The 12236-nt window shown below is 55.4% G+C and overlaps 1 protein-coding gene and 1 long non-coding RNA gene across 3 annotated transcripts; one reads left to right on the plus strand and one right to left on the minus strand.

Moving 5' to 3' along the window:
* Positions 1 to 368: 368 nt before the first annotated feature.
* On the minus strand, positions 369 to 12028 carry KHK (ketohexokinase). Of its 2 annotated transcripts, none has more exons than XM_027033405.2 (8): positions 11432 to 12028; positions 7372 to 7488; positions 5172 to 5306; positions 2931 to 3003; positions 2203 to 2349; positions 1066 to 1154; positions 771 to 928; positions 369 to 663 (listed from the first exon to the last, which is right to left on the minus strand). In XM_027033405.2, exons 1-8 carry the CDS (start codon positions 11521 to 11523, stop codon positions 578 to 580), a joined length of 897 nt encoding a protein of 298 aa, XP_026889206.1. In that variant the 5' UTR covers positions 11524 to 12028; the 3' UTR covers positions 369 to 577. The 2 variants fall into 2 exon arrangements, with proteins under 2 accessions (XP_026889206.1, XP_026889205.1); XM_027033404.2 differs by lacking the exon at positions 5172 to 5306 and adding an exon at positions 4851 to 4985 and having other exon boundaries at positions 11432 to 12026.
* Positions 2345 to 6149, plus strand: LOC128311286 (uncharacterized). The gene is made up of 2 exons (XR_008289613.1): positions 2345 to 3565; positions 3676 to 6149. It is a non-coding gene; the product is annotated as an uncharacterized LOC128311286 (long non-coding RNA).
* Positions 12029 to 12236: the final 208 nt, after the last annotated feature.

Below are 12236 nucleotides of genomic sequence, written 5' to 3' on the forward strand. Positions count from 1 at the left end.
CTGGAGTCTTGTGACAGCCCAGGGGCACAGAGGAGATTTTCAAATGGGCGTATTGTTCGGAAGGTTCCCTGGGGCACAAGGACAGAAGTGTCCCCCTGCCCCCAGCCAGGAAGCCTCGAGGTCTCTACCCACTCCCTGTGGCTACTCCTCACCAGACCAGCTGGGCCACCACCAAGAGCACAGCTGGAGGCAAGTCTGGGGTACTTCCCTGCTGCTCTGGTGTAGGCAGCCCCTCCTCTGGGCCTCGGCATGGAGGTTAATTTGGGGACTAGAGAAGAAGAGGGTGAAGGGCTGTAGTATCAAAGCCTCCAGAGTCCCCAGCCAGAGCAGTTCAGGCATCAAGGACAAACAGACTGGCAGAAGGAAGCTGGCTTTGGGGCAGATTTATTTCCTGTGTGGCTCAGCAGTGTGAGAGAGACACAGGACACAGGCGGAACCCTCCCACGGTCTGCATCCGCCCAGGGAGCAGGGCAGCCCATGTGCCAGGCTGGATGGAGGGGAGAAGGCAACGGCGGCCGGTGATGCCAGCCTCCAAGGAGGGGGGTAGTGTAAGCCAGCAACCGCCACCATCGGGCATTCACACAATGCCATCAAAGCCCTGCAGGCCACACTTCTTGCCGGCCACCTGGCAGCCAAATCTCAAAGCCTCCTGCATACTCTTCCCTGGAGGGACAAATAGCTAGATGAGCTCGGTCCTCCGGGCAGAGGCAGGCCTCAGCCCTGGGCCTCGTGCGGGGGGGGGGGGGGGGGGGGGCGGTAGGGATACTCACCCTGGGACAGGCTGAATATGACTGAGGCGTTGAAGGTGTCTCCGGCCCCCAGAGTATCCACTACCCGGGGTGGAGGGAAAGCATCCGAGTGAAGCAGCTGTCCGTCAGGGCCCAGGGCATCAGCGCCCTCCTCAGCCCAGGCGCAGACTAGCATAGCCCTGCAAGACCCTCCACTCAGCTGGGCTGTCAGCCCACCCGGGCCCCCAGCCTCACCCCCTTCCCCAGGGCGGCCCCCAGTGTCCAGGCTCACTCACGCTCCGTACCTAAGGCCTCTTCCTGGCTTTCCCCTGCTCACCCTTTCCTCACACGACCATACAAGCCCCTCAGGGCCTCCACTGCTGACCGGAACCCCAAGTGCCTGGCCACATCTTTGCTGACAAACACCTGTGGGCAGTGGAAGAGAGGCTGACGGTTACCTCCACCCTAGTCCTGGCTCAGTCACTCACCACCAGCAGCCTGGCGTTGCCCCCATAGTGCAATGTCACTCCTCCAACGTGGCCACCTAAATCCCCAACGTAGTATCTCGCTGTCCCACTGGGATGCGTTTTCATACTTGCTCTAGATATGCTAGAATACAGCCCTGTAAATTGTGACGCAAAAATCCCCGGTTTATTTGTTCTAGAGCAACGAATGTCCCCGCAATTGAAAACCCACAGCGAGCCTTGAGCGCCATCTGGCGGTGAGAGCTACCACTGCCACGTTACACCTCTGGCTCTCGCGGGCGTTTTTGTTTTGTTTTCCTAATGCAACTACGCCCTCTGGGTCGTTTCTTCACCTATACAACAAAGGGGCAGTGGTTGTAGAGCTTCCTCAACACCAGCTACACATTAGAACTTCCAGAGAGAGTTTTGTTAAAAAATACTTCAGCTGAGCTCCACCCCCACCAATCAAATAAAAACCCAGGGTGTGGCTCAGGCACCCGTACCTTTGTGCCGCCACAGTGGAGGTCCAACCAGCTCAGGCTATGATGCCAGGATTGCCACTCAGATTTCATTTCCATTCCAGAACTGCCCAAACTTACCCTATGCAAGTCCCCTCCCATCCTCCCTCACCCCTCAGTGGCCCCCACAGCCTGCCACCCACCCCAGAGTTGGAGGACACCTGGGAGAACAGTCCCATTCTTCCATTTGACAGGAGAGACTGAGGAGGCCCAGGGAGGAGATGCTCCCACGCAGGGTGCTCCGAGGCTGGCTCTAGTAGCCCCCCCCCTTGGCTACTCTCGTACCTATGCACCCACTGGGATGGAGAAATTTTGCTCCGTGGCCACTACTGAGGCCTGCATGGGAGCCCAAAGCTGGAGGCCTCTTTGCCCCCCACCTGCCAATGACACCAAGCCATTCCAGGTGTGGGAGGCAGAACAAGGGAATGCTTGGCTCCCTTTAAGAACCAAATTAGCAGGATGTGGCAAGGGGAAGCTGTGTGGGCCACTCACCACATCTCCATAGCCAAACAGCTGGAACAGCTCTTCTCGGGGCTTCTCCACTTCCACGGACACTTGGATCTTTTGACCAGGAGGCTGCCTGGCATTGTGCTGTTCTATCCGCTGCAGCATCTGCACTTGTTCTGATGCATTCCGGCCCTGGGGCGGGGCGGGGCGGGGCAGGGCAGCTCAGGACCAGCTGGGCATTGCCCAGCTGATCTGGCTCATTCTTCCCTCCCTGCTGGAATTCTAGGTGAGGGGAGGCAGGGGGCGGGAACTCCATTCTAAGTTTCAAAATTCTAGAGCAGTCATGGACCTTGGAGACCTTATTAACCAGCACCCCCCCCCCCCCCCCCATTTCACAGAGGAGGAGACAAAAGAATAAAAGACCTTCTTAAGGACCTACAGTAAATTAAATCACAAGGCTAGGATTAGAACTTGGGACTTCTCAGAGTCTAGAGGAGGTGGGCAGTCTGTAACACAGAAAGCATGGGCCTTTGCCTGGAGCCGGCATCCTGCTTCTGGTGCCTACACCCTTCTGTGTGACCTTGAGTAAGTCACCCAATCTTTCTGGGCCTTAGTTTCCTACCTGAAAACACAAAGAAGAATGGAGAGGGGATGAGGGTACTTGGATTCATTTATCTCTAAGGTACATCATGGTTCAAAAAAACTAAGAAGGCAAAATATGTGGAGGACCTGGCACGTTGAGCCCCTCAAAACACAGGTAGGGCAGGACTTGCCTCGATGTGTATCCACTTGAACCGGGTCAGATCAACCTTGTCAAAGTCCGCAGCAGACACATCTGGCAGGTTCCTAAGTCATAGGACAGAAACAACAGAAAAGGCATGATGGTGAGGTCAGCCAAGGCTGGGATCTCTAACTGGTTGCTGGGGCCCCTTTGCCTGGTGCTGCCTGCAGCATGGCCAGAAACTACATCTACAGCACAGGCTTCTACAGCACAGGCTTCTGAGGCTCAGCTCCAGGATAGGCGCTATTCCAGGCTAAACTCCTGACCACTCCTTGCCCCACTCAGTTCCATCCAGACAGGGGATTAGAAGCAGTTTGCTAGAATGCCCTTTGGGTGTTGGAGGCTGTGATATTTTCTAAGGGTAAACTCAACTGCAGCATGTGACAAGAGGCCAGTTGAGTGCCTTGGAGACCACATCTCCCAGAATACTCTAAGAGCACCAGGGACTACAATTCCCAGAGTTCCCCGCCTTGCCAGCAGCACACACAGCTCCCAGCATGCAATGCCCTGGTGATCTACAAAAGCTATGGCTGCTCTGGGTCTGGTCCTGTTCACTTCTGGCGTCCCAGCCGTGACAGCACCACCGTTCTAAGTTCGGCGGCTCTGTGTTACAACTCCGAGGTCAAGGTTGGTGCTTGAGGATGAGTTTTTGTTTGGCTGACTTAGGTGTGGAGCCCTGGGAAGGGTCCGCCTTGACCAGTGAGCTACACCTAACCTATATTCCTCCCGCTCTGCAGCCGAATCTATCCAGTTAACTAGCTGAGTACCTGGGCCTTTCTGAGGCTGCTTCTCCATTTGGTAGATGGGTCCAAACCCACCAGCTTGTTGCAGTTGAAGGTAACGTGTGTGGATCTCCCTACACTGAGGCCAGAGGGCAACAAACGTTTCTCCTTGGAACTCCTCTCCTTCCCTTCCTGTGAATACCCATGTGGTGTCCTTGATCAAAGTTGCTACAGATTGTTACCTGATGGGCAGAACACTAGGATTGACCAAGGTGAAGGTCATTGCTTGCATATATGCCCACTCACTTATTCATTGTGACACACTGAGCCCAGAGACCACTGGCCATAAAGCTTGTCCTAGGATAATTGCCCCCTCTTCCCCAGGTCCAGTAGTCATGCCGGGCAGTAGGGACAGCCTGAACCCCAGGGCTGCTGGGTGTGGACCACCTCAGCCCTAACATAGTACCTGGCACATGCTAGATTCTTAGTAAGCTAAATGTCTGAGATTCTTCAGGAGGCAATCTAGGGGAGACAAGAAGGGTCTGGGCCCACAGGGCCTCTCCCTAGCAGCTTGGGACTTTAAAGGGATTCCCTCCCCCCAGTTAACATGGCATCAGATGGCCCTGATCTGCTGACCCAATGTTCCCCTTCCCTCTACTTCAGCAACAGCTGTGAATTGTGTGTGGCATTTGGCCTGGCTTCATTATGCAGGGAGCTTCGCGGTGGGCTCATCTCTTGTGAACACCCAAACCCAGCTCCTTGGTGCCATGCTGCAGGCTGGCAACCCTGGGGCTGACCCTGGAAATTCCAGTGAGTCCCCTTCAGGGCTTCAGATGGTTTGAATCACACCTCCTGTCCCCCGCTCCTCAGAACAATTTCCCCACACCCATAGCCAGGCTGCTGATTGGCCAATTACGGAGGAATTACATCACGAATTATGTTTTGCGCAGGCCTGCCCGCCCATCCTTGGTAGTGACCGAGGCCAAGTCACCAGGCAGAACAAAGCACATCTCTTCCCACCTCACTTCTCTCCTAATTGAAAACAATTCAGAAATCACTGAGCAGTTTGGCATGAGGACAATTTCTGGTATAGAGAGAGGCGGCAGAGAGCAGGCAGTTGGGATGCCCGTGGTGGCGAGGGAGGGAACTGATTGGTGGGCCGTGCCAGGGCGAGGCCGGGGGGGCCTTACGTGTCGTAGAGCACAATGGTGCGGGAGCCATTGCAGTTGTTGACGATGCAGCAAGAGCATGGGGTTTCCCCTCTGCCCTGCCAGGCCACCTGAGACACATCCACGCCCCGCTGCCTGAAGTCGGCCACCAGGAAGCTTGAGGTGGAGCCCGAGCCAAGGGAAGGGCAAGGAGACACAAATTAGAGCCTACGAGTGGCCTGGGCCTCCCTCAGGGTTGAGGAGGAATGCCGGAGCAGGGGTGCCTCTCTGAGAAGAAGGGTCCCGTTCCGGGAGTTTGGTGATGGCGGCGGCAGCTGGCAAGGTGCGGACAGGTGTACAAACCTGTAGGCATGGAGGATGGTGCGGCTACCACTGGCCTCGTTGATGATGACTGTGGAGATGGGGACAGAGCCCGTGGTCTGAAAGACTGTGTAGCGTAGGTCCACAGAATAGCGGCGGAGGTCATCCAGGACAAAACTGCCGAGACGGAGTAACCCAGGGGAGGTGTAGTTCGACAGGGTTTGGGGACTGGAGGGAGGCGGCAGGGACTCCGGCTGCAAAGGGTTTGGGGACTGGAGGGAGGTGGCAGGGACTCCGGCTGCAAAGGGTTTGGGGACTGGAGGGAGGCAGCAGGGACTCCGGCTGCAAGCAGAGGGGGCTAGGAGGGAGCCGGGAATCACCATGCTGTCAGAGGCTATGCCAGGGGGCAGGAGAGGCAGGGGCACAGAGCCTGGAACTCAGTGAGAGAAACACTAAGGGATGTTCTTTTAGGTCCTGGCTGAGGTAAACTCCAACCCGGATCCTGTCCTTCAGTCTGACTCAAGCCAGAAAGGATGTGCTCAGTGAACCCAGATGGGGTAGATCTGGGGGCCTGGAGCACGTGCCCTGTTTGAACGAAGCAGGTGAGGGCACTGTGGTCTGTCTCATGCAAAGCCTTGGCAGAACTGATAATTACCAAGGTGGTACTTCGCTCCCCAGCTGCCCTCTACACACTCATCCTCACGGTACTCTTCTCTCGGGAGTCCCTTGAGTGCTACTGGGATTCCACTCAGTCCGCGGCTGCCTCCGTGATGCCCGGCCAGGAAGTGGTGCTGCCTTGGTGAGGCCACCCACCACCCTCACCTCTCGTGGCAAGGTGAACCCCGCAGGCAGTGAGCTGGCTCCCAGTGCCTGATGCTCCTCGACGTGGGGCCTGGTCCAGGACTCTTCCCCAGAATCCCCTCTAATCAGAGTGAGTGGGAGGTGGACCCTGGGGGGGACTGCGCCACCCCCACGCTTCCTGGCCGCAGCGTCTCTGGAAAGTGTCCTATGACCGCTGGTCCAGCCACCATCTTGGCCTTTCTCACACTGGCTGGACAATACAGATTTGTATATAGGCATCAAGCTGGGGCATCATTCCTCATCGTACACCTCAAAGATCCTTTAAATAGTAGGATCCCTCCAAAGCATGCAAACTACAGGGTGGTTTTCCAAATGATTTTTTGCACCCTCCGTGCCTAGCACGTGGTAGGTGCTCATTAAATGCTCGCTGAACAAAGGGGGAGAATTTGGAATGGCTTACCTAACAGCATTATTGTTCCAGAAAGGTGAGTCTACCACCCTAAGCCAGAGGAACAGGAAGGAAGACAGCCACTGAAGAAGGTTGACAAGTGGCCAGCTATTGGTACCAGGTCCCTCTGTCCCACCTCACAGGGCGGGCCCTTGCCCACTGATTTGTTTTGTGCCGGATCACCGAGGAAGAGAATCTGGCCACAGCTCAGGGGGCTGGGCTCTGGCAGCAGCCCCATGAAACCAGGGTTCAAAGGGCTGTGCTTCACAGGCCAGCAAACTGGCAGCCTGCCCTAGTGCCCACAGTGGGCAAAGTGTGGGTCTCACCTCCTGATAAGCGTTTGCTGAATCGGCGGGGCCAGGGGTCAAAGGGCTCTTGGGTCCCCACAGCAGCCAACATGGAGAAAGCGTACGGGCCACCTACGGGCTGCAGCCTCACAGCCAGGGAGCTGGGAGGCCTGGGCCCAGCTTTAGCACGTGGCTTCAGGGTGTCCTCGGCAGGCTGCTCTTGTTGCTTTAGTGAACCACGGGGACACAGCAGTGGCCCTGCCCCGTCAGCTGGGGAAGAAACCGTGGGCCTGAACCCTAGGACCATGGATGCTGGACATCCCCGAGGGAGGGTTGGGACAGCAGGTCCCTAGCTGCCTCCTGCCACAAGCATAGCCAGGATTAGGGACTTGAGAAGGGCAAAGTCACATCCATTGCAGAGTCTGTTGGAAGCAAGGAAGGAGAAGGTGGGAAGCTGAGCAGGCTCTGGGCAGTGGCCAGGGAAACAGGCTGTGGAATTAAAAGCTTTCACAGGAGAGCGTTAGCACCCGAGCAGCAAACAGCCGCGCTTGGGAGGGTCTGGGATGCTGGTGCCCCTCTCGTGCCCCTCCCACCCATTTCTGGTGGCCACAAACCGTTTCTCACAGCCTGCCCCCAGCCCCCCACCCCCACCCAGGGTTAAGACTTCCTTCTACAGGGCAGTCTGCCCGCTCCTTCCTCCACTCACTCGGCAACATGGCCCGGGGCCAGCGAGCCCATGAAGGCACAGGGGGCTCCAAGCAGGGAGAGGACGGTGCAGGAATTAGATGCGTTGCCTCCACGCTGCCATCTCTGGGACAAGCACCTGCAAAACACAGGGAGGGTCCCTGCAGCTCCAGCAGGCTGATGCCAGGATAAGCAAGACCAAACGCAGTCCTGGGGCAGGGCCCCGGGGCGTGTAAAAGCTGGGAGGCCTCCCTCAGAAAGCATCTGGATTTTTCCATTTTCACTCCTTCAGGTATCTCAGAGGAGGGCTCCACTAACTCAGGTGACCTCCTCCTTGGTTACAATGACCCACCTCTCCTCCAGGCAGAGGGACCTTCAGCCTCCACCTTGATTGCTGGATAACTCAAGAGCCTCTTCCCAAAGGTGTCAAATCTGCTACCTACTCCTGTCCTTGGGGAGCCTGCTTCAGCAACAACTCAGGTCAAAATAAGTAAGACAGGGAGCAAACCTGTACGCTGTAACCAATGTAGGAGTTATGTGGAGGGAAAGCTAACTTTTACCATGTCAAGGTTAAGGGGTGCCTGGGTGGCTCAGTCGGTTAAACATCCGGCCCTTGGCTTCAGCTCAGGTCACAATCTCGTGGTTTCGTGGGTTCAAGTCCCATGTCGGGCTCTGCGCTGGCAGTGCTGAGCCTGCTTGGGATTCTCTCTCTCCCTTTCTCTCTGCCCCTCCCCCATTTGCACTGCCTCTCTCTCAAAATAAATAAACTTAGGAAAAGAAATTTTTTTAAAGATTTAAAAACGCAATGTCAAAAGTTAAAAAGATTATTGGAGGGGCGCCTGGGTGGCGCTGTCGGTTAAGCGTCCGACTTCAGCCAGGTCATGATCTTGCGGTCCGTGAGTTCGAGCCCCGCGTCGGGCTCTGGGCTGATGGCTCAGAGCCTGGAGCCTGTTTCCGATTCTGTGTCTCCCTCTCTCTCTGCCCCTCCCCCGTTCATGCTCTGTCTCTCTCTGTCCCAAAAATAAATAAACGTTGGGGAAAAAATTAAAAAAAAAAAAGATTATTGGATGAAGACCAGTTTTTCTCCATTTCCCCCCCTTTTTTTGCAGTTTTATTGAAATATAATTGCCATATAACAGTCCATAAGTTTAAGGTATACAATGTGGTGATTTGATATACACACGTATTGCAAAATGATTACCACAATAAGGTTTGTTAACACAACATCCCATCACATAATTACCTTTTTTTCCCTCAGTTTTTCTCTATCTTTGCTGGAAACCTAACTCAAGGTGTACTCCGAGGAAACTAACTGGAGATACACCCGAAGGACTGCATTGTTCTCAACAACAAAAATGATTACTTATGCATGTTCAAAGCACTGGAACGATTTCTCATTGTGCTCCAATAATACTGGGAGGTAAACAGTGCAGGCTGTTATTTATATTCTTCCAGTTCCAAAAACAAGAGTAACTGTGGCCTCACAGTAAGAAGAACCACTAATTAAGAAATAAATGAAACAGGGGTGCCTGGGTGGCTCAGTCGGTTAAGCGTCTGGCTTCAGCTCAGGTCACGATCTCGCGGTCCGTGAGTTCGAGCCCTGCATCGGGCTCTCTGGGCTGATGGCTCAGAGCTCAGAGCCTGGAGCCTGCTTCAGATTCTGTGTCTCCCTCTCTCTCCGCCCCTCCCCTGTTCATGCTCTGTCTCTGTCTCAAAAATAAATAAACTTAAAAAAAAAGAAAGAAATGAAACAGAATTTTTAGGCTAAGGTATTTTGGCACACAAGACTTAACCCTGTGGTTCTCTTCAGCCTTGGGAAAAGGTGTCCGTGATCTTATTAGAAAGGAAACTATTTGGGGTGCCTGGGTGGCTCAGTCGGCTGAGCATCCCACTCATGGTCCGTGGGTTTGAGCCCCACGTCAGGCTCTACGCCAACAGCTCAGAGCCTGGCGTCTCCTTCGGATTCTGTGTCTCCCTCCCTCTCTGTCCCTCTCCAGCTCATGCTCTGTCTCTCTCTTGCTCTCAAAAATAAACATTAAAAAAAAAAAAGAAAAGATACTAATTTGTAAAAGGTCAAACATTAAGCTATGAGCTTTAGAGAAATTTTCATGCAGATTAGAAAGGGGGAGCCTAGTGGGATTTGACTTGCTCAGATCACACCAATACTTCATGACAAAGCTGCTGTCAGAACCCAGGTTTCCTTACTCCCTAAACCACCGCAATGCGCTCTATATTTCTGAATAGAAAGTAGTTAGGCCCCAGCTTGGATGAGGTTTCACAGAAAGGTTGCACACTTTGGCTTTGTGGAGATCCTTCAAAGTCACACGAATACCCAACTTCCTGTGCAGAAATGCTCTGCTGAGCAACAGGATGCTTTCTGGAAGGCTCTTCTTGGCCTGGACTCTGGGAGGCAGGGCCGTTCCTCAGGGGTCTGGCCAAGTTCCAGGTGGCAGCTCCTGAGAGTCCCAGCTGCCCGTGGAGCACAGAGAGTCTGGGACAGATGGGGCTGAGGTGCCCACTTGGGAAGGCCTGGGTCCCCACTTGGGCTTGCCCATCTGGGAAGCACAACAGAGTCCAGAAGGTGGGCTGGGTGGGCTAGGCACATGACAGACAGAGGCCCTATGGGCAAGGGCTCTGCTCAGCAGAGGAGCAGAGCTATGGGTCTGGGGGAGAGGGGGGTACACCCTGGGAGCAGAGAGCATGGAGAACATGGGAAGGGTCTCTTTAGAGAGGCACCTTCCTTTGCGCCCACCTTCAGAATGAGCTCGTCCTAGTGGGAGCCCTGAGGATCTCCTTATCCTAACCTCTCCCCCTAAGTAAGCTCAAAGGGAATGGGCCTGCAGCTCTTGTGAAAAGCAGGCACTCCGGTTCCTCCCCGGGCCCTCCGGTCCTGGGATCCACACTGTTCTCTTGAGAGGAGGCCTAACTCCTCACGGTGCACTGCATCCTGGGGCCAGCTTGACCTGGTAGGGAGGGGGGCTAGGTCTACAGAGCAGCATCCCCTTGTGCCCCTCCCCCACTGTCCCCGTGCCCCTGGCAAGGGCTCTAACCTCTGGCAAACAAAGCAGCCCAAAGCAAAGGGTCAACTCCGTGAGATGGGCAGAGGGAGCACAGGAGACAACCGAGGCCTGGAGCACTAGATTCCTAGGCATTGTAATTACTGCTCTGCCACTCAGTAACTATGTGGTCTTACGATTCTTATTTAATTTCTCCACATATTTAGCTGCTTCATCATCTATAAAGAGAGGATCCGACTGACCCTTCCATACTGCCCACTGGCTGCTGTAAGGAAATTATGTGGTAATGCATGTGACGGGGCTGGGTGGACCCAAAGATTCTAGCCCACAGAAATGCCCTCTTGGGATTGCAGTGATTAACGGTGAGGTTCTTATCAAGAGTAAATGTAAGAGCCAACCAGCGACTCTTCCACTTTTACCAGACAACCAAGAAAGACGATGTGTTTTGTAAAAAGGACTTCTGGTAAACTCCTTTTGGAATTTAGCGCCAGGGAAACACGTTGGTGATGGCACGCGAACCAGCTCTATCCACCACCCACAGCATCTCCAAATACACCTCCAGTGCCAGCAAGGCCTTGAAGCTAGAGTGAAGCTCAAATACCACGGTTTTAAATGTTCCTGCGGCCTAACTGCATACTTATTGTAAGCTACCTCAAGATTTAAGAAATAGATAAGATATACGTGGTAGATAAATTAGAAGTAAATGCTGGTAAGAGGCAAGTGCAGCCGCCTTTTTGTTAAAAAGAGAGAAGCTGGTCGCGCACCTTACTAGCTCTGTGCCCTTGGTTAAATCTCTTCATCTACCTGCTTATGGGTAAAACGTGGATAATGATTCCTGGAACGGCAACTGGCGAACACAGTGCTATCCAAAGCCTGGGCTTTATTACTAACGGCCTCAATTCCTTCCCTTAGGTCCTCCCGGGCGGAGGGGACGGGACACCAGCTCCCGAGGCTGGACTCTCACTGTGGGGCCCCTGGCCCCGCGGACCTGGGGTCTGAGCTGCCGGGCTCAAACGTGGGGCTGCAGCGGCCCCTGGGGTGTCCGAGGGGCCCGGGCGCCCCTACCTGCTGTCCGTGTCCTCCTCCGGGTACTTGTCCACTACATTGATGATGTCCAGCACCACTAGCCCCACGCACAGGATCTGCTTGTCTTCCATGAGGCCGCTCCCGGAGCTTTCTGTCCGCCTGGCTGACGGGGTTCCTCCGGGCTCTGCGTTTTATCCCCGAGGATCGGGTCCCCGCTCCTGGGGCGGACTTAGCTCCTCCTCTGCGTCCTGAGCTCCTCCCCTCAGAAAGCCTTCTGCAGTCTCGAGGGAACTGAGCAGGGCCCTTGCTCCCCACGCCCACCGAGCGGGCCTGGGAACGCAGACCCCGAGGCCTTGGTTCCCGGCCTTCCCTTAGCAGGTGGCGTGGCCCAGCAGATGGCAACCCTTCCCGCTTCTTGGCCTCATTTCCTCACTTGTCAGGCAGACTCGAAGCTCATGCAAACCTCTCTAGATTGCAGCTAGGCAATCTCCTGAATGCAAAAAAAAGTGCAGTAGAAAGGCGCCCCTTGCCCCTCCCTCTCCTGCACCTGCGACTCCCACTCCAGACCCGAGACCGCGGTAGTGCCGGGCCTCGAAGCTGCGGCCTGGCCCCCTCAGCCCTAGCCTTCCCCGGCGCGTCGCCGCGGCTCCGCCCCGCCCCCGAGGTCCAGCCAATCCCAGCTCGAGGCCCCGCCTCCCCCGCCGGGCAGCTGGGGCGGCTAGGTGAGCAACGGAGGTCACGTGACGGGAGTCGGCTCCCAGAGCCCCCTGGCGGACGCTGGCGGAACGGGCGTTCCGGGGAGGAGCGCCGGGCACGGGCCGCCGGCGCGTGCACAGCAAGTGCG

This window comes from Acinonyx jubatus, chromosome A3 (genome assembly GCF_027475565.1).
Source record: "Acinonyx jubatus isolate Ajub_Pintada_27869175 chromosome A3, VMU_Ajub_asm_v1.0, whole genome shotgun sequence".
Taxonomy (NCBI): Eukaryota; Metazoa; Chordata; class Mammalia; order Carnivora; family Felidae; genus Acinonyx; species Acinonyx jubatus.

Coding starts and splice junctions, on each gene's coding strand:
- KHK (XM_027033405.2), bottom strand. CDS start 11,523: ATGGAAGACAAGCAGATCCTGTGCGTGGGGCTAGTGGTGCTGGACATC. Junction 2,350..2,930: donor TCAAGTGGATACACATCGAG/GCAAGTCCTGCC, acceptor GCCCCGCCCCAG/GGCCGGAATGCATCAGAACA. Junction 1,155..2,202: donor TGTTTGGCTATGGAGATGTG/GTGAGTGGCCCA, acceptor CACTGCCCACAG/GTGTTTGTCAGCAAAGATGT.